Here is a 27991-nt window from a genome sequence, read left to right on the forward strand (position 1 = left end):
AGAATTAATCTCAGAAATTATGATAAGAAGAGTGTTTTCAAGGGTAATTAAAAACACAGATGTTCAGTTAAGTTAAATGCTTTGCAGAAGCAGCAATTGCTTTTAAGACCAGATCACCCACAATCTAGTGACCAGCAGAACAAATAAATCTCTATAAGGAGTTTCAGGCAGCTTCCCTGCTTGGGAAAAGAACGGTTTCCCTGATGTGTTGTTTCTTGGGGCTTTAACAAAGGCAGAGAATGCTCATCCTCGTTCTAAAACCATGAGGGAAAAATGGAGACATATAGATGCTTCTGTACTTTGTAAATCTAGTACAGAATATACATTGCACACTTTCATGGTGCAGGATGATACATAGGTTGTGAAATCTATTTTAATTTTTTTCTTCTAACATGTTGTAGTTTGATATTCCATTTCTCAGTGACGAGCAAAATGCTACAAAATTGTAGTCAAAGATAACGAGTTAAAAATGTTAACACAAGAAGTAAAATAATGTTAAATGCATTAATGTTAAATACGATAATATTAAATTATCAACATTAAACAAAATTTCTAATCCAAACATCCTTGTGTAGATTCTCGTAATGGTATCAGTTAGAACACTGTCTTCCTCTCAGAATTAGTGATTTAGTGTCTGGAAGGCAATGTTATGGGAATGAGAAATCATCATAACCTAAAACCAGAAAAAATGAAGTGTAGTAGCAATTGATGTAAAATAACATATCAGATGTGAAATAACAAATCTCTCAGATTGGTCCAGTGGAATTGAGCTTGTGTCAGACAATGTACAGACATAATTCTGAAGGAAGATTCGTGAGAAAAATTACTCCTAAGTGCTCTCATTTCCACCTAGACAGTTTGCAGCCTGGCCCATTTTAATACAAACCAAGGTTTATGGTAAGTATTTCATGCACCATTGGTTCTGCTCTTCTCCCAGTTTTGTGTCTAGCTTGTGGGAGCCAGGATATAGTAGAGTTGTTTTGTTTTTTTTTTTTTTTTTTTTTTTTTTTTTTTTTTTTTTTTAATTGAGAAGCTTTATCATTAAGGAATTGTATTTGTCTCTTCCAGGATGCAAGACAGAAGCTCTGGCCAGGCATTGCCTCTTTCTTTAATGCTGAAGGAGGCTTACTGTGCAGAGAGAGACACCAATAAGGGATGTCCTGAAAATATGTCAGAAGCTTCATCCTACCATGACTTTTATTATGATTCCCTTTCAGACGTACGGAATGGGGAATTTTCAAATGAACTTTCTGCTTTCCTTACCCAGGAAGAAATATGCAAGAGCCTCGACATAGCTCGGGAAGCCATTGCCAATTCCATCAAGGAGGATCAGAATGCAGCACCAGACTTTACTCATTTCAACACCTCTCTTTCTAGCACTTCAGCAAATCCTTATTTCAGGGATACCAGACTGCAGAAGCAAGATGCTTTACAGAAGCCACAAACAAGTGGTCTGACTTCATCTGCTACAAGTCACGTTCTCCCAAGGAGTCAAAAAGAGCAATCTACTGCATCTCGAACAGCAAATAGTTTTGTCACAGTTTCCAGGAGGCAAGCAAGCCCCTCACCTTTGTTAACTGCTAGTCCCAGCTTCATTAAAAGCCTGAAATATTTGGAGAAAGATGATCCAGGAGTGCCTAAAACAAGCCCAAAGTCTGATTCAGCATCACAGGGAGAGGTTCCTTTTAAGAACAAGCTGTGTGACAAAGCTGCCACACTCATAGAGGAATTGTCATCTATATTTAGACAGGCAGCAAAGACAAGAGGCAGAAGTCCTGATGGGGACTCTTCTTCTCCAGACAGTGGGTACCTGTCTCCTAAAAAGAAACAACCATCATTAAGTACCTCAGTGACCCAGGAGTTTGGCAAGCCACATCAAGAGACTGAGCCTGAGGTAAAATTACCTGGAGTTCATCTGAATGCAGAACATTTTTCTGAAAGGGAGAGCATCACTCAGAGTGAAGCAATCCTTTGCCACCCGGTCATCAACGTGGAAGAGGATCAGTCTTCACCCCCGAAATTCACTCAGAAGCTCCGGAGCCAGGAAGTTGCTGAAGGAAACAAAGTATTGCTGGAGTGCAGAGTTGCTGGCAACCCAGTTCCTGATGTCAGGTAAGCACATGCCTTTTGACTAAGACACCAGATATCATCACCTTTTGATTGTGAAAGATGCCTAAGGATGGGTATAACAATACATCCACTGAGAGATAGTCACATGAGAACAGTGGATCACGCAGTGTCAGTAAGTACATGGGATAACAGATTCTGACCTCTTTAGTTCTCCAGAGCGTTTCATTGTTTCCTGCTTAGAAAAGGAAGTTCTACTCAATTCAATAGCCATGTAGCAAAACTAGAAACAAGACTGTCTCTGATAACATTCTGTGTGGCTGTTTACCTTATTAACACAGGTGAAAGAATTCACAATTTGCCTCTGACAAGCATGCAGTTGATAGAATTTTTACTGTTGATTAATTTGAATGTCTCCAAGCCCCATACCAATGGGATTGGGGGTCTAAACTATGAGATAATCCGAAATTTTCTAAGCCTAGCAAAATATCCTCTTGTGTAAGAAGTTTCCAAAAGTCTTTAAGGCGGTCCTCATTTCAAAACTTCATTGATTCTTCATAGTGGAATTTATGTGCATTTGCTTTTGTTCAATGACCAAAAAATAGAAGTAACTGCAGTGTAAGTTTGTTTAAAATGTTTTCTTCTATTTTTATTATGAATAACACATAATGATATCCACTGTCTTCCTTTCCTTCTAAAGCTAATAGAACTGAAGGTCAACCAGCACTGCACAGTGCTTGCCTCTTCACAGGTCTGAGCCTTAATGCTAGTATGATTGCTTAACACACACAGAGGTAGATCACATCTTTAGTTTATACGGTTCCTCGCAACCTATTTTGGTTTAACTCAGCTGAGCATATTTGATATTCTCAAATGAAAATTGTCCAAAAAAGTCCAGTTAGGACAGGTTAGAATTTGTAGTTCCCATTCAGAACTTCCTGTAAGGTTCTTTAGTTACATCTGAAGATTACATAATTTTTTTAAAGTTGTGAACATTTCTGTAAAGGAAAGCAGCAATCACCTTCCTGTAATACTTGATGTGCTTTAAATATCTTTAAGTACAGCTTTGTAAAGTCATGTGCTATATGTGCTTATATATGCTTTCACTGGAAGCTGAAAAGTTACTTTGTAGAAAGTATCACAAGAGTCTTGTTCATGACTGTCGAAAAAAACAGCATTGCCTTTAACCCTCATCTGAGACTTCGATGAAAATATATACCAGACAAGCTGAATATTGAGGTACTGAAATTTTTACAGGGTCAAAAGATCATTTATAGTGACATCAAATGCATTCAGTTGTTCTTTTACACAAAGTGGGAAAATTGTACCTCAACACATTTAGTACATTGTTGGTTTTGAACTCGAGCTTCGATTGTTCTACAAACTGAAGTTAAAAGATCTTCTATATCAAGACAAGCTGTGGATCTAAGTGTGCTGAACAAAGGAATTACATCAAGTAATGATTCTTGCTAACAGGTCAGGAAGCTTATCCCAAAAATATAATTGTAATGCCTAAACTGTGATGCCCATCAAGCAATATGACAGCCATGTCATGACATTAATAATTGTTTAGTATTTTTTCTAGTATCTGCAGTATTACGGTACTGAGGGGGTTTTTTTACTGAAGAATTACAGTAATGAGCACAAAAGCCTTCCAGCTGTTTGTTCGCCTTCAGATTTCCATGAAGCAGGAAAGGGGAATTGTAGAAGATGGACAATTACGACGACCAGGGAATCCTCCTTCTTGTGTTTCTTCTCTTAGATTCTTCCTTCCCCCTCACTAAGATATTACAGCCCATCAGTGATACTGATGTGGACACTAGGGAAACACAAGCGGTTAACTTACAGTAATTCTTTTGTTGTTGTGTGAGGTAATATCGCATCTCGCATACTGTTAGCAATACTTTTGAGTTATAAAACAGAGTAGTAGCAACAGACAGAGGGACCATCCTTAATGAAGAAAAACAATTACTATTAATTAGTACTAAAGACTTTTTCACCTAATTTTACCCATCTGTAGGTTAGATATTTGTTCTGACCAAGTCACCCTAGACTCCATTTGCAGTCACTAGGAAGAAGCACATCTCCCAAGAGTCATCTGGTAGTACTTTGACAAGAACTTAAGGCAAATACTTCAGAGTAAACACTACATTACTAGCTTGTAAGGTGAGATCAATCCCATCCATTCCCCCCATCTATGCCAATGGATGGCACAGAGAGAAAGGGTTGCTCTGCCAACTCATATCCACAGGTAATGCAACTAGAAGAACAGAGCCTGGACTGTATTTTTTACGGGTGAGAATTCATCATGATACATATTGCCTCAAAGGAGTTTAGCTTTCCTAGTATTCGAATTTTGAAAACACAGATACTTCCATGACTTGAAGAGCAAACTTTCTAATAAAGATTTTTGCTAAGAAAGGGACACAAAGGGGTTTCTATAGGGTACTGTTTATCAAGTAACTAATAATACTATTAATGTACTGAGAGTCAGTCTGTAGACGATATGTATCGATAGAATGAACTACTGCTTCTATTGGCTTGAATGTTTTACGACCATCAGTCCATTATGTATTAACAAAATATTTCAGTCCTTGTGAGTTACAAAATGTGGTTTTTTGGGCTGGAAACGAGTTTAGAATAGACCGTGCATAGGCATGGAGCATCTCTAAAAACAGAGTTGCTGAATGTCAACACGTACACTCTAGGGTCAACAGGCTTTTACTTTTATAACACAGCGGAAAAAACCCTCGCTGGTGCCATCAGACTCACATACTCTGTATTTCCTGCCATTGGTACAAGTACGGTTCTGTTCAGATCAGATTAGAAGTTGCTGGTTTCTTTTATGAAATATCATGTAGACATTTTAGGTGAGTTTGACAGCTCCAGAACGTAAATATCAATTGAACTAGGAAGTTGCATACAAGTTATGAAACTTCTTTTATGTCTTTTACGTCATTGTTTTATTCATTTGAGAGGCTGCTGATATCAAGATGTTTTCAAGAAATCTAGAAAAAATATGTTATCTAAATTTTAATGAAAACCGCTTTTCTGAACCTTAAATCTTGCAGAATCAGTAAATGAGAAGGCAAATCTTAAATACTGGGCAGAATCAGCCACAAGAAACACGGCCGACATAACAATAGATGATTTGAAAATCAAGTATACTTCTAAGTAATCTCATCAATGTCAATTAATTTGTAACTTTTGCTTTATTTCCCTTTTTGAAACTCATAATTGTGATGTGTTATAGTCTGCAGATACAACAGTTGCCGGACTGCGGCAAGTATGCTTCATGCCAGCTTCTCAGTCTATTGCAAAACCTCCCTGACAGTCAATTTAATATATTTTCATATTCCACCCTTGAATTGGTTTTATTTAATAACTATCAATAATTCTCCATCTGGAAACAGCACACAAATTTGTGAATACATTTACAGAAAACATATAACTTACCAACAAAAATTTACTTTTGCCAAGTTCCTACCAAACCTATTAATTTTACAAGTCAACACGGTGCCGCACCGTGATCTTTCTGTAATGACGCTGTCTTGGCTGCAGAGGTCACTCGCATACAGCACGGGCAGGCTTCTGGCAGGCCGGGTGTCTTGCGAGCCCAAGGGGGAAGCACAGAGCCCTTTAGCTGCTGAGCGCTGTTCGTAGCCCGGAGAACAAACGCTGAGACTCATTCGGTGGTTAAGAGACCGGGCTAACCGTATAAGGACACGGCAAATACTTGCGTGCTGTTTGGGTGAGATTCCAAAGTCCTATCTCTGAATCTCGGGGGAAAGACAGCATTCTTTGCTTTAGCAGATAAGAAAGCATGCAGAAAAAATAATTGTAGTGGATTCTAGACTAACATTACTAGGAAGTTCTAAACAGTTACGTAATTTAGAGTACAAAAAGATTTAAATACCCGCTGTTTTCTGAAGAAACTGGCTGAAAGGGAAAAAGGCGTAAAAGATATTAAATGTTTTGTGAAAACTGCTGATTAGGTATAAAAGGTAGAAATGGGTATTAATGTTATTGCCAAAAGAAGAGCTATAGAACAAGCTAGACAGTTGCCTGGTCTGTAAGGCCTTAGCACATGCAAAACTTGCTGAGTGGGAGATGCAGATAAGGCACATGAGCCAGGATTACCATGGTCTGTACGTTTGCACGTAGTAATAAAATCTGCAGAAACTGGGCTTTTGTTGTTCTGATTTTTCCCTGAAAAACCAGTTTCAATAACACAGCCAGTGCAAATAGAATTTTTGGAAGTCTGTGTGTAAGCGTGATAAAAATTAGATAGCAATTGGGGTTTTAACGTTTTGTCTCAGCTGGGAAGAAAATAAACAGTTCAACCAAGTGATCTACAGCAGAGCAAAATACCTTCAAAGAAACTACTTAGATATTTCTGACCTTTTAGTATGTTATTGTTTTTCTCTGCATCACATTTTATTCTGGATCCAAATAACTGTTATAACTTGCTTGCTTCCCTTTTCATAGCTTTTTTGGATCTGAACTTTCCAAAGTCCTCAACCTATCCAAAATTAAGCTAGAATCCTGCCTTAACATGCTACCTTTCCTATAAGGACAAGAACGTTGCACAATTTTATTACAAGCAAAGAAACCATCAAATGCATTGTAAGGACAAGGTGTGCATTTGGAGGTTATATGACTAGGAAGGTCTCTTTAAAATTTAAGACCCTTAGTTGTTCATAGCTGTATCATATAGAAAGTAAAGATTGCAAGTATTGCAGTTCGAGTGATGAAATTTGACCAAAGTAGCTTTGTTCTACAAGCGAAAAATAAGTAAACTTTGACAAACTTATAACTCGAATCTCAAGGTTGAATCCCAAAAGAAAATAATCAGTTAAATTTCAAAAACCATTACATTTCCTCAAAATTCAATACCTAACCTACTAGTTCTACTAGCAGAAAATCAGACATCTAACAATGAAGATCTTGCCACTGGTCAGAACAATTTTAACATTGCTGAACAACCCAGATTCCAGCCTAAGACCTAGCTAAGCATTGGGTAGTTTGAGAAGTTCTAGGATAACTGTCTGCTAAAGAAGCTCTAAAGCGTATAAATTATAAGTTGAAACAGAAATACTCTTTATTACTCTCAAAGCCATTGTATCCTTCAAAATATATCAGAAACACAGTATTAAAAATACCCGACAGCATTGAGCTAGCTAAAGCAAATCCCAGCTAGGGGTGACTTAGAGCTCTTCAGCATTTGCCTCACTACCTCAGTATTTAATTATTTTGAGGTCTGCCCTGAGCTGTAAACTATGATTAAAGTATTTACAGATATTCACCCAGATTTTTTTAGTACAGCGGGTCTTCAAATGTTTTGCACAAATTGTATTCTTTTCCTTCTACAACAGCAAATTGAAAAAAAAAGAAAAAAGCGCACTTTCTATATACTACATGGAGAGAACAGAACTTCTTTGCTTTAGGGAATCTATTTGCTATCATCATAACTCTTTTCTTCTCGTAAGTGTTGTTTATTTAAATTTCACTGTAACTTTCACTCAAAAGCCCCACCTAGAAACATTACTTGCATGTAATCCGGAACTGTTCTTAAAAACCATGGAAGCAAATGCAAAGTATAACACTTAAACTTATAATTAAGCTCAAACTACTTTGATTTCTACAACTTCACAATTCTTAGACAGTTTATAGCTTTTAAAACATTTGAGGTAGAAATAGTACCTCAAATAAATTAAGTATGTCTCCACCATAGTCTTCCTATCAGGCACAGCTACAAAGAACACTGGACATCAGATTAAATAATGCTTAATATAAGTGTACACAGATGGGTGGGAAACTGGGTGCACCTGACAATAGTGACTGAACTACCTAGAGAGCAGCTGGTAGATTTTTTTTCTTAGGAATGCAAACTGTGTCACAGATGCAGTTTCTACTTCTTTATCAGGCTTGATTTCAGGTAGAAAAACTGTGGTTTGGAGGTAGCATTGACTTGTGTTTCTTAATCTCTTGTTGTGTAGATTTTGTAGTTGTAATAAAATGCTAGCGCCTTGGTGGGAGATGCAGGTGTTCTGCTAGTTATACAATGGCAAGCCTTTAATACTACTTATCTTTTATCAAATATGAGTGTTAATGAAACATTTGACAATTCTAGGTGTCTTTAGTTAAAAAAAATCTGTTTCTTGGGTGTGTTCCTCACATTTTTGTATAAACTTTTTAGTAGGCATCTTCAGAACTGTTACTTTTCCATTTGTAAAATCTTAACTATTCAGTTAGAGTTTAGATCCATGTGGTTCAAGTCCTGCTTTTCAAATATTTTCATAAGCTTAAATACATACTTATGTTATTCAAGATGAAAATTTTAGTGAAGCTATTTTATGATGAATTTGTTTAAAGTATTTGCTAAATCATTCTTACTTGCTAGCCCAAGATTGAGGAAGGGCCCAAGAACTAAACTTACGTCTGAACGATGATATGCTAATGTATGTTAACAGACTTTACTAGACTATAAGCATTATTGTAGCTGCAGTGATTGTAGAAATGCTTTATAAAAGGTTAAAAGGATTAGTATGTGCTCTGTGTGGAAGGAGAGGGCTCTTGTGACTTGAAAATCATGAACAGTCTTATTAATTATTCTTGTATGGTAAAATTCAAAATATTTAATGGAACTTTTATGTGATTCTCACACTATTTTTCTGTATGTGTGCTTTAAAATGAAGCTCACTAGATTTGAGAGAAGATAGAAATAGGCAATAATCCTGTTGCAGAAACTGAAGTACTACTATTTTCCAGATAAACAAATAGTTTCTCTCTGAATTCTTGCAGTTTTTACTATTGTGAATTGTCATTTAAACTTGTCAACATTCATTACTAATACTGTAACTATAGCAAAGTGCCTCTCCTCTTTTTTTTTCTTTTTTTCTTTTAACGCACCCGTCTCCTCACGTCTTTCTATAGATGCTTTAGCAACCTTACAGATTTATGAGAGTCATGCTTGCTTTAGTGGGTCTCTAACAGCTTTTATTCAGGTATTGATAGTCTTAGGATGAAGTGACATTTTTCATTTTAACTCAAATTCCTGTACAAAGTATTTTAACAACCTTTAAGCACAGCAATTCTATCATGTTTCGTTTTTTCCTTTGGTCCATTGGTCTAGTGGATTTTCTGATTATTGTATGCATTTGTGGTGGTTTTACTTTAGTTTATTACCAAATGCAGTATTTTACAGTAAGAATTGATCTAAAACACCTCCCTAAGTTATACAATAGTTTCCATTCCATTAATTAACGGTTTTGTTATAATTGTTTATTAATGTTTAGAACAGTGTGACACAAAACAGTGTTTACTTTTAATTACGCAACCTTTGTGTAAACAAGAATTGTTTCCAGAATATTTTGTATTTATATCCTAAGGGAGATAGTTTATAGAGTGAGTAGTTAAATTGCTTCCAAATATAAACACTTTTCTTATATTCTCCCCATAGTCCAACTGCTTTTCTTCATGAAACTATTTTGCCCAATAAACATACTTTTATACAGGGATCTACAATACTCTTCCACTAATCATTTTGGGGTAGAATCATGCTAAACCATCTTCTTCTCTCAAAGAGAGAGTACTTGTTTAAGAATGGAGGCAGATTCTTGCACCTAAGGAGTTCCTTGGGTCAAAAACATTATCTTTGTAGATTTTGATGCTTTTCTGTGTATGGAGCATTAACAACCATCTGAAAGTATAAACAGCATGTGAAATATTGCTGAATGTAAATAGGAAAATGTTGTTAGCCATTTTAATCTGGTAGTACATTCATTTTGTTTGTTTGCTATCAGTAACTTGAGATAAGGCATGTTTCCAGGTATCCCTGGAGTTTCAGTTTCCTTCAGAGCAGATCTGGAATCTACTGTTGAAAGTCACCTCAGTGACTTATGAAACTGCTTCTTAATTCTATTTGTCTCAGAACAGTGCGCTGGACTAGCAGGCTTTATTGGGGAAGCAAGAGTTTATACCCCAGCACAAGTGGTTAAACTACTGCAGTGGCTGCCCTTGGTAACGTGTGGCATGTTTTAGGTAGATAACATGCACCTTCCAAGTACTTTCTTTTCCATTCTCCATTCATTTTGTGGCAATGAAAGTTCACACTGCGTAGGATTTTCTGCATCTGGAGGAAAATACACAGTGAAGTTAAGGCCTGTTTAGACCATGTACCCATCTGCCTCAAAAAATAGTGTGGCATATCCGGGCAATGCTAGTAGTTTTCTTAATTCATAAGTAACACATCTTTTACCCTAGAATAACAAGCATGTTGGAAAGAAGATTGTTTATTATTTGTCATCATGCTACTTAAGAGCATTTAGGAAACATTGGTAGTATATGATAACCAAATGTTCTATTTGGATGGGGTTTTCTTTTGTTTTTATTGTCTAAAACCACAGAATACCGTATTTAAAAAGGGTATGTGGATAGCCACGCTCTTTCCTACGGGAAATGATCTTTACAAAGTCCAGATTGTGATAACAGGATAATTTATTAAAGTCTTATAAAATGCACAAATTGCTAATTCAAGCATAACTTAGGCTGAGAAATCCATGGTGTTTACAAAATGAATATTCAAAGATCTAAAATCAAGAACGTGTGGGTGTGGTTGGCTGAGGGGCACACAGGCATTTTGCTTGGTTGGTTTTCTTTTTTCCAAAAAGGAGGAGCTATAGATCTTGGACACTGGAGTTATTCTTACATTTCATTTATTTCTTGTCTCTGTAGAATAGTTTTGACTACATGATGTATGCATTTCCTCATTTTTGTTAAACAGGCTCTCTGCATCACCAGCCTTTCTTTCTGCAGAGCTGTAAGTTTAGTGTTTTCAGTAAGTTTAGTATTTTCATGAACACTGAAATAACTTTAGTATTTTTTGTTTTAGAAAATCACATACTTTCTTTTTGATTTTCCATCCTAAAAATAGGGGGAATAAAGCCTGTTAGGTACATGACGTTTGGCCTTAGAAAAAAAAGCAGAGTTGTTGAAACTAGACTGCTTTTACAAATTTATTTGGGAAGAGAATTCCAGCTCAGCTGCTTTATTTCCCTCTGTCTATTTGTGAATGCCAATGCATCTTTCTTGGTTTATTTCTTATTATGTTTCTGAAAGTTTAAAAGAATCTCATTTCACTTCTTCATTCTTTTGTTATGCTTTGTTTTCCTCTCAGTAAAAGAACGCAGATCAAAAGTTCCTTGCTAATGCTCCTTAAATAAATAACATATTAACTAGTATTTATAAAAATACTCAAAGGTTAGATGAAAATGTTATCAAAGTACATTTTAAACTGATTCTATGCTTGATGGCTAATGTGTAAATCTTAAAAGCAAATTAATAAAAGTTGCTCTTCTAAATAAGAAAAATGGTGCGGCTATCTGCACAAAAAAACCCCCCCTATATATAAAGAAAGAACTTTTGCCTTTTATTTACATAGAAATTGAATGGGACTTGGATGAACTCTAAAATAACAAGGCATCACATATCTTCAGAAAGTTCTTTCACTACATGATCTTTGTCCATGTTAAACATTTTTATTTTAAAAACTAAGCTTAATTGAAGTAGTTTTAAAATACATATTTCTAATAAAAATAGCGCTAAAACAGGGCCAGAGGCAGTATTCCAAGTGGATGCTCTTCATGTTCCGGCGTTTATTTGTATAAATCATATACTGTCTCTGGGCTTTTCCAGTGTTGTGCAAAGCATTAACAGCCAAGAAGTCTTGACATTAAGAAAATACATTAGCAATTTGCTTGTCGTGGACTGATTGAAAATACCAATCTGCGAAAATCAAAACTAAACCTAGACGCTAAATAGAATAGAGGTGGGAATGAACCCACATGTTTTAGGAGTGGACTCTTTTTTATTTGTACTGAAATGTAAAGAGAAATGGAGTAGTGAGGCTTTTCATAGAGAGAAGTGTTTTGGAGACAGTAATTCCGCCGTCATTACTTATCAGTGTTCAACAGGTATGCAGTGCTATTCCAAATTCTATTTAAAATATCATGCTTAATATTCTTTGACATGTTTGCTCATTCGCCTAAAGCCAATACCGCGTCTTGGATTAAGTTCCCTAAGGGTAATTACAGCAGTTTAATAACATTATTTAAATAGGACATACCTTTGTAAGATACAATATGCTACTTTATAAATATAAATTAAGTAAATACAATTATCACTTTGAAACTTGATTCTTTAAAAATTCTTTTGTAACAAAAAACTTTTTGATGTCTGAAACATGCTCTGTAAATGCATTCTCGACAATGTGAAAGCTAACTTTAGAGATCTGAATGATGAAATTGAACAAACAGGACTTTTCTGCAAACATTCAGAGCTGATGACTGAAAACATTAGACCTGAGTTCACACAATTAGAGTTGACAGGACTTTGATGGAGGTAGAGAAGGCTATGGACTAAAAGCTTAAAATAGACCAAACATTGAAGAAACATTGTTAAATGGCAGTGAAAAACAAGGTTTTTTAATAGTTTTAGAACCCATCTGGAAAGTGCATTCTTTCTAACCAGTGTTATAGTTTGATACAGCTCTGTTAAATGGACAGGTACTTTAAGCCCATGCAAAAGGTAGCTATAAAAGAAACGCCCTTGTTCACTTACTCTCTGTCACACACTGAAATAAGAGGGTAAGACCTTCCCATAATATCTGTATTTCCTCCCCTGATCACAGGCATGTAACGTGAGCAGGAAAGAAGTTAGCAGTGATTTGGTTTTATGTTTTGTACGACGGTGCTTGCATTTTGAGGTGAGTGGTAAAAGACCAGCAGTAAATAGGCCTGTAATTTCTGTGAACCCTTTGGAAAATCTTCCTTTCAGTGAAACCCATCACTCTGATTCACAGTGAAGCTGGTAGAAAGAAATGGAAATCCTGAGTAGCTTTTTAAGGTATGTGAGAGAGGTGTTTAAGGAATACAATGATGAAAGAAGCCTGTTGTTTCTGCTTTAGGTAGACCTTTACAAAACCTACAAAGGTGCGCTATAGGCTGAACAGTGATGTTGTTTATATCCTAAGCATTATAATGTTTTTTCAGCATGTTACTTATTCACAAAACATTTTATGCTCTTATGAGTTCTCGCATTCTGTGCTTTAGGAAAGAAGTAAACATTAACTGACTTTTTTTTTTTTTTACACTTTCAGATTTTGAAAAATAATCTATAGTCATGTAGTGAGGAGATGACATTTCTTCCAAGATAGCAAAATGAACAGAATTTGGAAGTTTAGCTTTGCCCAGAGTAAATCTTCACTGAGATATCATCCGCTTAGACACTTACTTGATTTTTAGCTTTTGACCTCTAGAAAACATTTACATGAAATAATACAAAAAAAAGGGACTTAATTGCTATTTTGTGCCCCTGTCAGTTGCTTTATCTGAAACAATTCATGAAATTAAAATTGATCAGTAGGAATAGTGAAAAATTGCAAACAACTGAAATAGCAAGGGGCTTGCTTAAGTATTCAAAACTTAAATGAATATCCATACGACATGTTTCTGTAAAACAGAAAATGAGCAGACTTCTTAAATGTACACCTATATAATCTGGGTAGAGAAGAGACACTATTTTATGAAATAAAGCAGGAGGAATAATTCAACTAGACAATTTTGCCTGTATATACAAAAATACCTGTAAGTTGCAGAAGCAGCAATCACCTGTATGGAAGTATCTTATCTGATGTAGCTAAGTACTGCATGTCAGACACCAAGAATCTTATTTTCCTGAGGAATATGCTACACTTAGTGTGATATTACTCAGTATAGATGAGTACACAATTCAAGATTAGGAGTACTGTGAACTCAAGTAGATCAGACTTCCTGTGGGAAAGGTAATAAGTTAAAAAGCTTGGGAGTTGGAAGTAATTAGCAGGTAGAATCACTTCTGAAACAGTGGGGTTTTTTTCAGCTATCTGCAGGTCGAAGCAAGTAGAGGACTAAAACTTTTTGTGCAATGCCTGTTATGAAGACGTGATTCTTTTAGTTTAACACTAATGTGCTGCTTCAAATCAAAGTGATTCATTGTTCCATCTTATTAATAATCTATATTTGCAGTGCATGTGTGCATTAATGTTATAAAAATAACTGACCTTTCCAGTTCATTATAAACAATTTTTGTAATATGTAAACAGCTTTTATTTATCTCCTGTTATTTGATAAGGTTGTGCTTTTCAAGTGGCCAAGAGAAAAGAATTAGCAAATAGAATCCTCCTCTCATTTATGATACAACTGGCAGGTACCCATAGCTGATTAGCAATTCTTTTAATATCACAGGAAATTTGACCACTAAGAGAACACACGGTAATAGTAAATCAAGGAAGACTACTTAAATATTTGCCCCGTGAGTAGCTGAGGCATGTGTTTAGCTGAACTAGCATGAACTGAGGGCCTCCTACTCCTATAGACTGATCTTGACAATTGCAAGTTGATAAAAGCTTCACAGAAGGCTTTAACGTTTGGCCACAGACTAGCATCACTGACATTTAGGTCTTTCACTCTTTTTCCCCTGTGACGTATTAGTGAAAAGGATAAAGTATTACTACCAATAATTACGGGTCAGAAATAGCATCAGTTGCTGCCAGAACCTATTATCATAGAATCATAGAATGGTTTGCATTGGAAGAGACCTTAAAGATCATCTAGTTCCAACCCCCCTGTCCTGGGCAGAGACAACATCTAGTAGATCAGGTTGCTCAAAGCCCCATCCAGCCAGGCCTTGAACATTTCCAAGGAGGAGGCATCTGCAACTTCTCTGGCAATCTGTTCCGGTATTTCACAGTGAATATCATACCTTTGGTACATGCTTTCCAGATAGCCATGTTACAACAGCTTTGGTTTTAAGAGGCAGGGGGAAAAAAACCACTCATAAAACCTAGGAGTCAAAGCACTCTTCTTCATGCAGGAAAACAATCTGTATTCACACAAACTTTTCCAAGGATGCTGACTGTAATATTCACACAGTTTCCTCCCGGGCATAAGAGAGCAAAGTGGAACCCACCTGAGCAAAAATATAAATTCTCTTTTGACTATTTTAACCGATACATTCATTTAACCAAAATGGGGCCAGTTACAATGCAATGGCATTCTCTCAAATATCTGCAAAATTAGTAAAGAAAATTCTTACTCTCTCTTTTGTATGTAGGCATGTATTCCTATTCATTGTCAAGCTAGAGAACATTGCCAAAATAAATATTGTGTTATCAGTCAGGTATGAAAAGCTTTCAATGTATTAGACAAGCAATCATGGTGTGATGTATAGAAGGAATAAGCGGGGGGAGGGGGTTGTATTTTTGTCTGGTTTTTTTTTCAGGTAGAATTGCTCATTGTCACAGTTAGATACTATACATGCTGATGTTGGACTGTGAAGGCCATGAGTGGGCACAGAGATGCTCTTTGTATTACCGTACCTAAGCTCAAAGTTCAAGTAGAAGCATGGAGCTCATAATGTTAATTATCCATAGATAAAGTTTGAATGCAAACTGTCCCAGTATCTACCTTATTCCCTGAACAAATGTATTTATTTAAACAAAGACAATCTGTAAGTGAATTGACATGCTTGTTTCAAGCTAAAGCATAGTTCTGGTTAAAAAAAAGTGATGCAATATGCATAGTTTGAATTTTGTACATTAATTTTCATAAATTTAACAGATTTGAAGAGTAAATTTTTGTTACTGTCCAGTATAGGCTGATTTAAAATGTTCTGGCTTAGAATGTTTATACCAGCATCAGATAGTCCACTTAGCAGAAATGTGAAGCTCATCAGAACCTTTTCTGATTTGCCTCCTTTTTCCCAGAAATGCCTTTCTCTGCCAGTTCTGAATGTAAATACGTACTGATCCAATTAGTTCAGAAAATAAGAGGAATGAAATTATGTAGATAATTAAATTAACAAATGCAATGTAAGGTATAAAAGTGGGGGGGTTTATGTTTCCTATTCCTAATACGATCCTTTGTCAATAGAGATGGACAACTAAATTTTCAATTTGTGATTTGCTTGAGACATTGCTGCAGTGGGCCTGTTGCGTACTGAAGAATAAAGGAAAACACTTGTATCCTTACAGAGGTAGATGTTACTGTGTTTTCTGCCTTTTTTTTCCAAAACAGCATTGCCTCTGGTGAGGGCTTTCAAGTTTAATTAGGGAGGGTTGGGACAGAAGGAGTGTTGATTCTATCTGAGCTTCCTCAGGCTTGCCATATGGCCAGAAGGAATCTATAAAAGCCTGTTTTCCACAAAACCCATGAGAGGTAATTTTGGGGGACTTTACCTATAAAGGAAGTAGGTGGAGATGGTGTTTTGCAGTTAACTGGGGAATTGTTACAGGCATTGCAATTCCAGAACGTGCTACTGGCTGCAAATTCAGAAGCTGGTGATTCAGAGTTTCGGACTAGAATCTTTTTATTCTCAGAGAGTTTCTAAACCACTTAGAAAAGTGGTTTACCAAAGTGCGATACCATCACCCCACCCCACCCCAAAAAAAAAAAAAATTAAAAAGAACCAGCAAACAACTAAAACGCAACCTAAATCCAATTCACTTAATCTCTTGTTGGATAGGGGAAACATAACTATTGCTGTCATCCAGGTAAATGGCAACCTGAAAATTGGATGTGCGTGACCTTATGCAGTGTGGTATGACAGCCAAAGCCATTCTAGAACCCAGGACTTGCATAAGACCAACGACAAATTCTCGTATAAACTGATGCAGAAACTGCTTCATTGAAGACCTTCCCTAGTTCTTATAGGAGGTCTACTGCATTATGTTCCTTCACAACTTTTGTCCTCAGAAGGACTGTACTTCACATGTATGTCATGAGGAAGGATAGAAATTACGTGCTTTGGATAGAGAAGGACAATGCAATATTAAAATTTCTCTAGGTGGATAGTGCTGGATAGGTAACTTTTAACTGGCATCATGTTACAAAGCAGTCTGTCTTTGCCTCTTGCCTATTTGAAAGATGGCTGTATTACATCAGCCTTCAGCGCAAGTTTGGACTTCAATACTTTGCATTTTAAACGCATTTGATCATTGATTACTGCTTCATATCGTCTGCTCTGCTGATTTTAGTGTAGTGCAGTCTGACTGACTGACTAGAAGACATGACAGGTTTTTGTATGCAGCCTCTGTTATAGGTGTGGATATTTTGCTTGACATATCTTTTAAGGCTGCTACATTACCTAATGTCTAGATAGTTCAAACTGCAACAAAAATGTGGCATCTACCTCTATGGCCATATTGATCCCGAGGGTGATCCTGATCTACTGCACGATTATTTATTCATAGTATGACAACCAATCAATTTCCTCTTTTTCTGGCAAAGATTAACTTGCTCACCTATAACTTAAATACTGCTTTCTTAATAGGGAACAGGAAATGAGTTAAATGTTGACATGAAAGTGGGCATTGCTCTCCCAACGAACGTCTCTAGATTGAATGTATGTAATGCTATCCGTAACTTTTTAGCTTCTGGAAAGAGCGTTGTGGTGTATTATAAGAAAATTTGAACTTTAGACACTTTGGAAAATGAACCATTGCACATGGTAATAACTTTAGGAAAAATTTGTACTAAGTTTTTCATGCTTAATTCAGAATACAGAGCAATTCTATGGGGTTTAGGGTGCAAATGAAAATTTTAATTTTAACCAATGGAGTTTTTCAGGAGCTTGGGAATTTGCTACTTGAGTTCTCTGGTTTTAGTGTACAAGTATGTGATTAAAACAACTCAATGCTCTGCACATGACAGCAAAGAGAATATAATTTTGCAGTACTTTTGTTTCTCCTCTGACTTAATTCTGTAAAAAGCTCCAATCTGGTATTTCAGGTAACATTTGGAAAGTATCTATTCCCCACATTTTTTTGAAAAATGGAGCACAAAAGTTGGGTTGAAGGGGGATGTTATGTCTAGTCATGTATTTTTACTGTTGATGTACAATGAGCATGGTCTAACAGTATATTAATATTTAAGTTATAGAATTCATATCAAAAATCACAGAGGATCACACACTAAGAAATGGGAAACAATCTACAAAGAGCACACTTGCTGAAAATCTTCTTTGTATTGATTACCTTCTTTGTCTTGAACACCTTTATATAAGAACGGAAGTTTAATCTAAAAAGATCATTTTTCTCCTAGAGTAAGCTATTCAATCTAGACTACTGGTTTTCCATTTTCAAATGAGAAGAAGATCATTTATATTAATCTTTGCAAAAACAAAATTCAGCTCTGTTTTTTGGGAAAGGCCTATGTTCAGATAATTTTTGTAATATGTGATATGAATGTCCCATGAACCCCAGCAAAGTCTGTTTTCCAACTGAAACACATAGTCTGGCAAATCCATTCTTGACTCCACTTTGTACAGACACCTTGCCAATTCCCCTTATTCTGCATCAGCACTTGCAGTAATCTCAGCTGACCTAAACATTATCCATTCAAAAAAACCAACAACCAAAAAAAAAGATACAGTCTTAAAATTCACAGCAGGGATTATTACAACCCAAAACCTGACTCAGTGTTGTAGTAGGGTTTACACACCTCAAAGAAGCATGGGGCAAACAAAAGCAGGGTAGTCTAGATACAGAAATCCTCACGTTTGAATTCTATTTTCACCCAGTTTACCTGGTGTTCTATTAAGATTGCTTTTGCAGCCAGCAAGAGAGACAAGCTGGAAGCAAATGGCTATTTCCATGGTTCTGGAATTAGCCTGGTTGCCCTTTGCTGCTTTAAGAAGTGCAGGTCTATTTCTAAGGTATCTAGATGAGAATAACTTATCTAACTTAACTGCAATTCAAAGTGAAATGCCTGCTTTTAATATTTACTGAAATTTGCATAGTGGTAGCTGGCAACACTTTAGCTGCACTTTTGACAGCTTCTCTGTGATTTCACATGAAGAGGACTGCAAGAGCTTCCTTAGATAAGGAATGACTGGGGTGAAATAAACAACTTTTGATTCCTTAGAAAGGGTCTCTTGACACACTTGATAAAGATTCTTGGAATGCAAATGTCTGACTGTGGGAGACAAGAGAAACCACCAGCCCTGTGGGTGGATCATCCCATATATGCCTAAGGTATTCTGTGAATTAGCAGTGCAAGAAAACTACAGTACATGCAAACACACTATTTATGGGTGAAAGGAAAGAACTGAAGAAACAGCCAGTAAGTACTTAGGAATGCTAGACAGAGGCCTTAGGCACTGGAATTCTTTTTTTTTTTTTTTTTTTTTTTTTTTTTTTTTTTTTTTTTTTTTCCACCAGTTCAGTCTGGTTTTAACATCACTTTAAGGACTCCCACTGTTGTAGACAGAAATCTTCTTCTTATCTCCTGGTCATAAGATGAAACTGAGGTCATAAGATGAAACCCAGGTATTTTACCAAGATGCTTATTGTTCTTCCACTAGAATACAATTAGGAGTCTTGACTAGTTGTACCTCTTCTGTAGTCTCTTGCTGTCTTTGTCTTTTTTATTTTACTGCCTCAGCTGACCTAATACATTTAGCTTTGTCTAAATTAGTCTGTACTCCACTTCCATAAGGTGATGCTGATTTTTCTTGTCTTCCCACAAGTAGAACACATCTGCCCTCAATTTGAAGTTCATTATACATTAAATGTGTTAAGTCTTTCATCAAATTGCTGTTCTGTTGTCTGTAGGGTGACTCTGTCACTTTTTATTGCTAATTAAGTTTTCAACCTTTGAATTCGTTCCTGAGTACTGTTTGGTGAATAGTGCACAGGCAATAGCTTCATACTTACCATTTTATTTTTGCCTGCCTTATTATATTGGATGTATTTTCTTGCATGTTCATTCATATTTACTGAACACTACAAAATCTATTTCTTACTTTTTTTTTCTCACCTGTACTCAAAATTGAAACCAGTTAGTTAGTTATATAATCTCCTTCAAAATTGTTCGTCATCTAGGACGTATCTGAGATAAAATTCAACAAAAAGGCTTTTTTCCTCATTGTTCATCAGAAACCAGTGAAAAAATCCATGACCAAATTAAAAATCAGTGAAGATGAAAACATTCAAGTGGCCATTAAGAATGGAAGCATCAAAAACCTTTATTTGAAATTAAATCTCAAAGGGACTGGAGAGAGGGGGCTGGTTTCTTTTTTTTTAACACTGCCATTACCCATTCCATGTGTATTAGGTACATCTCTAAGATGGAAACACGGCTTTGAACTTTTCATGCAGATCTTGAAAAATGTAATAATAATTCTTAATTCTTCTCATTTTCTGAACTAGAAGGAATTTCAGTGGTGAGTTAACACAGATGTAGTATTTGATAGAAAATAATTATTTGCACCTTTGTTTAGGAGCGACAATAGGTTATTTAAAATGCACAGTTTCTTTGTTTCTTTCTTGGTTTCTTTGTTCTGCAGTGAATCAAGGGCTAGCATGATCTTCTCAGGAAGAATGCATATGACTGTCAACCTAAGGGAATTTCACTAGTGGTACCATAAAGGACCGTTCTTTGCTTTTCCTTGCTTTAATTAAAATTTTAAAAAACCAACGGTGGGAGCAAAATGCATGACATTGAAGATTACTGAAACATACATGATGTAAATAAAAATATAGGAATAGTGCCTGATATGCTTGGGCATATCTCCACTAAATTTTAAGAAGATCCTATTTTTTCAGTTTTAAGACTAGATGAAATTATAAAGTCTTTTATTAATCATTCTTCATGTTTATTGCAGTGGACATAGGTTTCATGTTATACTTACCGTATCACCAATATTATTTGAGGCATTACACCTGCAAAAGAAAATGTATGAATTAGACTGTCATCTATCTGAGGGAGTTTAAAGAGCTACAGTGTTTTTTAAAACAAGTCAAAATGAACAGAACTGTCTAAACCCACAGTATCAGAAGTTCAATCCGGCATATTTCATCTTGACTCCCCAAAAAACCTTGTCTTGTGGGCCAAAGGGCAAGAGGGGAGGAGAACTACTGAGGCTTCTAAAATATTGCAGGCATCTGGTATTCTTCTAAAATTAAACTTTCTTGCATAAGCCAAAGCAGGATAGCTCTAGATATAAGATCAATTAAATTAGTCACTCTGTTAGGTTTATTTAGTGGATCCTATAAAATAAAACTGAACCTTTCCTTGGCTTGCTGAAGAATGGAATGCCAAAATCTTTCAGATCAACCATTTAGGCTGCAGGGAGATTAATTTCTGACAGATGCAGTCTTTCTACATAATAACTCTGGAAAAGTTTTAAATTATTCTCAATGTTACTGGATTTTCAGGGAGAGAGCGGGGGGGAATAAGTGTTTTAGTACCGCCCATAATGCAAGCTCTTGTAATAAAGAGTTCACTTAAACCCAAGGTCCTGAATAAATAGAAAGGCACAATATGTTAAAAAAAAAAAAGAAAGGACTCCTTTCCAAAGGAGCTTGTTTAAAGCTGATGATAAGTCTGTAGTCAAGTTTTGGAACTGCTTGCAAGTGTCCAGTTCTCGGCTAACTGAAGCAAGAGGAGGTTGCATGCTAAGTTGATTTTTAAAGCACATCAGTGTTTGGTGAGAGCAGGTCAGGGACAAGAAGGCTCGTGACTGTTACCTCAATATTCTAACAAATTGTTCATACTTCTAAGCTTCAAGAAAGCAAACATGTTGCACAACCAGTTCCAATTTCAAAATATGCTTTATCATAATGGCGGTGCAGTAAAGAGGAAACTAGGAGACTCATTTCAAGACTCTGACAGACTAACGTACTTTCCACTTATTTTTTAAATCTTAAACCCTTGTACTGAAGCACAGGCATCAGTTAAAGAGAACTGAGAGGCAGAATAAGCTATTAGACAGAAAAGAGCTTGGTCTTCTCTCTAATGTAACCAGGTTATAGAACTAAAGAAATCTGTAGTACAGCAGACCTCAGGAGATCCTTTGGTGACTTGCTCTCCTCATATGGCACAAAGATATTCCAAGATGCAGTCAAGGCAGGTATTGATCAGGGGTGTAAGTGCAAGGCATAGTTGAATGGATGGACTTTGTGCAAGCTACAAACATAATTATTACTGTTTCCCATAATCTTGTGGGAGTTCTCTAGTTTCCACTGGACTTGAGTTTTACTGCAGTTTTGTAGCTCCACTGCACCCCAACTACAACCACCTCTCATCTGTGGTATATAATTTCATCGGGTCACTCAGCTGAAGAGAATGACTGAGACAAGTCTGCTCCTTGTTAGCTGTGGTGGTCGTAACCAGAGCATCATGTCCTGTTCCAGAGCTAACATCAAAGGCCAGAACTTCTGACTTCTTTACTCTGCTCCTTGATAGCAAGTGTGCATGTACCTGCTGAAGATGATAGTCTACTGTGGTTTCACGATGCACCGCATCACTCAAGCAACATGATGATCAAAAACCCCCTTTCTTTCAGGAAGGCAATTTACACATGCACTGTGTAACTTCAGTAAGGCCAGCAAGTCCTTCAGAGATTCTCTTACCTTGATTTGAAAACATAATGGTGCTTTTTTGTTGCTTTTTTGTTGGTTTTCCACATAAATCAGGAGAGAAACTTGAAGTGAGAAAAACAAGGCAGATAATTGTTGCAAGTTTTTTTTTAATGTATCTGAATTTATTCTTATTTGTATGTGATTATATTATCTCTGTTAAAAGCTCTTCTGGTATGTCTATTTTGGGCCAAGAAAAATAAAACTATGCTTTCACCTAATATTTTAATCCCTTTCACTTTTCTAATTTTATGTTTCACAAAACTTTATAGCCTGAGAACTCTCTGAGAGTAGTCATCATAGATCTAACGGAATACTTTTGATTTTTATCACAGTGTGGAGGCAAAATGAAGACATTCTGAGATGCAGTGATGTTTTTCTTCAGAGTTAAAAATACCAATGGAAAAAAAGTGGAACTGTGTTAGGGCCAAATATTGGCTAGAAAGGAAGTATTTTGATTACATTGTAATAGTATGAAATATAGCCTAGATAATGAAAGGCAAGAGGATATGGCCTCTTACTATATAATCTCTTTGGCCATCAGCCAGAGCAGGAAATTTTCTCTGGGAGAGTGAAGGTATCAAGTAACTTGAAAAGTAATATATTTTTAAAGACACTAGCTCCATTGCACACTGCTTTCTAGAATTAGATTGTCACCTTAGAGAACAGACTTCTTATTTGAAAAGCAGCCTGCATTCTAACTCTCTTTCTGTATTTATTTCAAATATGCAAGAGAGGGGGAAAGCTGCAGAATAACATTTTTTTTAGGAAGAACCTTTATTACTAGTGAAAAATAGTATACTGGAATATATACTAGGGAGGAGCTTACACTTCATGACTCTATAGTACAAACATGTCACCATGAAAGCAAGCACTGAAATAACACATTTGCAGTATTTTGCTTAACAGAACCGACTCTTGGCATAGTCAATATCAGTAATAAATCCTGAAAAGTCCTGCAATTATCTTCTGGTTCTCCTGTTTGCTGTACCAATTGCATTTGTTCATTGTTTTTAAGTCTATGGAGAGACCATTGTATGCATCTACTCAGCACCGGGGTGGGGAGAGGGAGGGAAAGGCCTTAAATGGCTGGAGAGATTTCAAATGCCCTCAACCTTGAAAGGATTTTGGTTCTTTATGGACCTTTAAGAGAACCATTATTTATTGTACCAAAAAAAGTATGCTGCTGAAATCTGAACAGTGAAATATGTTTTTGCTCAGGACAATTGTAAATAGTTGGCCAACGCTCTGTTTATGGGGCAAAGTTATCATGATATGTTATTGTGTACTAAAATTCTATTTCAGAAAGTGCATTTTTGTTTATAGTGCTTTTGAAATGTCACTACCTGTATTACATTTACCATATGAATTGTGATAGTGATACTTCTTGATAAGTGAACAATTAAACAATCACAGTGTTCATGTCATTTAAAAAGGCACCAGTAGGATCTAGTGGAGTGGGGGGAATTAAGACGCAGACCCACAATACCTTTCTCTTCCATCAAGGCAGTCTGATGTCATCTCTTGCTGGAGTAGGATGGATGTTGCAACAGAAGGTGTCATTGGAAGGAATGTGAGATTCCTTCTTTCTGCCAGTCCCATGCAGGAATTCTACCACGGATAGCATGGGAGAATCAGCATCAGTCACATTGTTACTGCATGCATTCTGATTCATGATGCCAGATAATGTAATGACATCATATCATAAATTATTTCTTTGGGGGCATCCACACCTCCTTTAATTGTTTCTATCCTTTGAAGACATGCTGACTACAGCTGCATTATCCCTTAACTTCAGAAGTCCCAACCAATTAAAAGGTTCTGGGAAGGATTTTGTGACAGCTAAGGGTGTGGGTTTATTTGGTTGGGTTTTTTTTTTTTCCTTTTTTCTTTTTAAGAGAGGAATGAGCAGAAAATTAGGTGTTTAGTTTGCCTGAATTAAAAAAAAAGTGATGCCCAATAATATATGTAGTACCCTGACAGTTCTTTAGGGCATATTTTGAAATTTGATCCAGGGCAACCTTTGTGCTAGAGATGTGCCTTTTTCCACTCCTCTGAAAATCCACCCAGAGCTGGCCAAGTTGCAACCTGCAGTCCTTCCCGGGTTTATATGTGTTTCCATGATTGAGGAATTTTGCCCTAAAGCAAAGATTATGTTTGCATTGGCTATGTTCATCTCTGAAACAGAGTCCAAACAGCCTAAAGCCTTTGGGGACTGGCAGACTTCTATGAACTCCAATAGGCTAAAGAGGCTGCAGTCTCTTTGGTCAGGGGTGTAGGGTGCACTTAGGATCAGTACTAATTGGCCAAAGAGGCCACTGTTGAAGGCTGTCAATAAAGTGGGAGCCAACCACATGAAAGCCCTGGAGAACTGGGACATAATGCCTGAGTAAGGAGACTGGAACTGCAATCCGGGAGGGATAGATGAAGGAAGTGGAATACAAGGAAAACTAAATGAGAGGTCAGGTTAACATTGGGCCTGTGGTAAGAAATCTGAACAACATGGATTAGGGCTGCCGAGACAAAAAGCTGTAGATGTAGAAATGATGTGACCAGATGGGTGAGGGCAACAGTGTTCAACTGTGTTACTGGATATTTATTAAGTTAGAAGTTCTCACGTTAGACTGAAAGGTTCTGATGTGACTCTATACCTTTCTGTGATGCTGTATGACAGAACTGACCTCTTCAGTTTGTTCTAAGAAACATAAAATTACTTCCAATATAAAGAATTACCAAAGTCAAGGGCTCAAAATGTAGAAAACAAAGTTGCACTTACAGTACACTACATATAATTACGTGATCACATTTCCACCTCTCCCTCTTTTTCATGAGATGAGGAATGCAAACAAGAAAAGATTTTTGTTGGATTCTTACCTTTTTTTTTTCACTGAAGCTGCAAAATATAATACTGAAAGTGAAGCATGTTATTCAAGGTACTGAAGTCCAGCTGCAATTGAAAGTAATAGAAATGCAGCTTTAAATATGTACGGTATTATGTATTCTCTGAAGAAACAGCTCCTAAATATTTCAAATTGTATTTTGCAATTCCATTTGCAAAGCAATGATAACACAGTGTTACCTCTGAAAAAAGTTGCGTATGAAGTATTCATGTAGCAGGAAAAAAATAATATATTAATAATTGTCTTTAAAGTAAATAGGCAGTAAAGTAAATAGACAGTAAAGAAATCTAAATGTTGCTTGATGAAGCCAAGGGTATGGAAGAGGTTGAGCAGGAACGGACATGGACATTTCAAGCTGAGGACAAATGGAGGGAGAAGAGGTCTCTTTCAGACTGTTAGGTCTTTGCTCTTGCCCCTGCTGTGGCAAATGTTGTGAAATCTAGTAAGAAACTGTCCCAGCCTTTCTTCTCCCAAACACTATTATCTGCCCAGTGAACTCTCTCAAGAGTACGTGTTCATCATCTGACATTTCCTGACATCCGAGTGCTTAACTTCTTTTTATGCTTTTTAATGTATTGCATTAGTATGTAATGTCTTTTCTTTCCAAATAGAATACCGAAAGCTCAGAACCCTCAATTGTTATTCATGACATGCATAAAGTCAGCTTGTCAGACATACAGCTGCTCCAACTGACTTTAAAAAAAATACATCAAAATTTATATAAAACTATTTGAAAATGGTTATTTAACCTGTGAGTTGAAATGATTAAGATACTCAACAAATTCTTTGTACCCTTTGAAAAACATGAGGAATCATTCCTCCAAATCTGCCAAAAAGCAAGACTAACAAAGATGATATGCAAATAAAAATTTCTGGTAAATGAGTGGTTGCAAGACATGAATTTGACATTCTTTGAGCAGATAAAAATGAGCAATTTTAACTGTGGGGAGTATTTTATCAACATATTTGGTTCAAACAATAACCATTCTTATCAACCAGAACCAGGTTCAGTCTTGTTAATGGGATGAATTGGCAATGACTTTTGTCTACATAGCAACCAGTAAATATTGTTCCAGTGGTCCAGAGTGGCCAATGAGAAACAGGGCACATTGGGGCACTTTTGCTCACGCCAATAGCACTGTACTGAATTCCTCCTCCTGACAACCCCCTCCCCACTACACTGACGTGAATGTTTTTAGAGTATGATCTCACCTGCATATTGTGAATACTTGGCACTTTTATGATAGGAAAGTATTGCAAAGTGCTGAGGCTTGCTTCAGGAAGAATTTAGGTAGGAAGGATTTTTAATTTTCTGGTAATAATGACTTACATGTATCTACCAAAAATTATACTCAATTATGCTAACATTCATAATTTCAGTAAGAATTGATGTGTGCATTATTTAGCATTTTATTTAAAGTTCTCACGGTATTTAGAGCCTGTTAGTGGAACTGCACTCAGCTGCCTTTTATTGTTCTATTTATGACTGGAGAAAAAAAAAACCCAGACCTCTTGTTTATAAGATTTTAACGTCTTCCACTTAATAGCGCTTCTTTTAATTCTTCATTTTCTTGCTAAAGTGCCTCTACTTCACTCTTGACAGAAGAATAAACTGTGAAATATTGCCTCTTTTCCTTATACATTTTCTTAATATATTTCATAATATAGAATATGCTTAAAGCATTCAAAGAGATGAGCCATAAAAATATAAATCAGAAAGTAGTTGGAATGTAAAATATGTTTGTTTTTTTAATAGGTATCTTTATTGTTTAACAGTATTTTCTAAGGAAACACAGTTTCTGCTACGGAGACTTCCCTCTTCATTAAACTTCACTGTTTAAACCCAGTATAATAAACTTTCAGTAAATGTTATAAAATGTGTATATTCTACTAGTGGATATAATAAAGAATAATATGTTATAATTTTTGCATACATATTAAAGAATCTAAGTTTTAACTGCTAATTAATGATAAACATTACATGAAAACACTTCTATAGCAATGCAAAGAAAATAGAGGCAGGGCTTTGAGGCCAGTAAGGAAAGTGTTTCCTTTTCTTTTAATTTTGCTTTTAGGAATAGGTTTATCTTATTTTTTAAAGATAGTGTTTCTGGGTTGCAGAAACATATAAGATGACAGTATATCTGTCAATAGTAGTAATAAACATCAAAAGATATCAAATGTCCAAAAGTAGTATTTCTTCCTACATCTAAACTCAAAATTTAAGTAGAGCTGTTTTGAATCTAAATAGCTACTTAAAGTTTGCATCTTCTAGCATTCAGTATAGCCGTCTGACTTTAAATTCATTAAACAAAAGATGCCACTGTTCGTATATAGATTAAAACATGTAGGACCATCTTTTCAAAAGTTGCAGACTGTAGACCACTTTGAAACAATATTGTGGAGGTATATTTTATTAGATCTAACATCTTGAAGTCAGAAAGAGCAGTTGTTGAAATGTGTAATGTTCGTACAGAAATTGTTTATACAAATTATTGATACAAAATCATTCATTATGCCACAAAATGATGTATTGTATATAGAGTGTGCGCTTGTTCTGATTCCT

General features: G+C 36.1%; 1 protein-coding gene across 1 annotated transcript in view; it reads left to right on the forward strand.

The window, feature by feature from the left end:
- The first annotated feature begins 1069 nt into the window (after positions 1-1069).
- LOC104490499 (palladin-like) overlaps positions 1070-27991 on the forward strand; it is an 83610-nt gene continuing 56688 nt past the window's right edge. The window contains exon 1 of the mRNA XM_010132790.1: positions 1070-2112. Within this exon, the coding sequence (XP_010131092.1) occupies positions 1070-2112 (1043 nt within the window). The remainder of the gene's footprint in view (positions 2113-27991) is intronic.

This window comes from Buceros rhinoceros, unplaced genomic scaffold (genome assembly GCF_000710305.1).
Source record: "Buceros rhinoceros silvestris isolate BGI_N320 unplaced genomic scaffold, ASM71030v1 scaffold3003, whole genome shotgun sequence".
Classification (NCBI taxonomy): Eukaryota; Metazoa; Chordata; class Aves; order Bucerotiformes; family Bucerotidae; genus Buceros; species Buceros rhinoceros.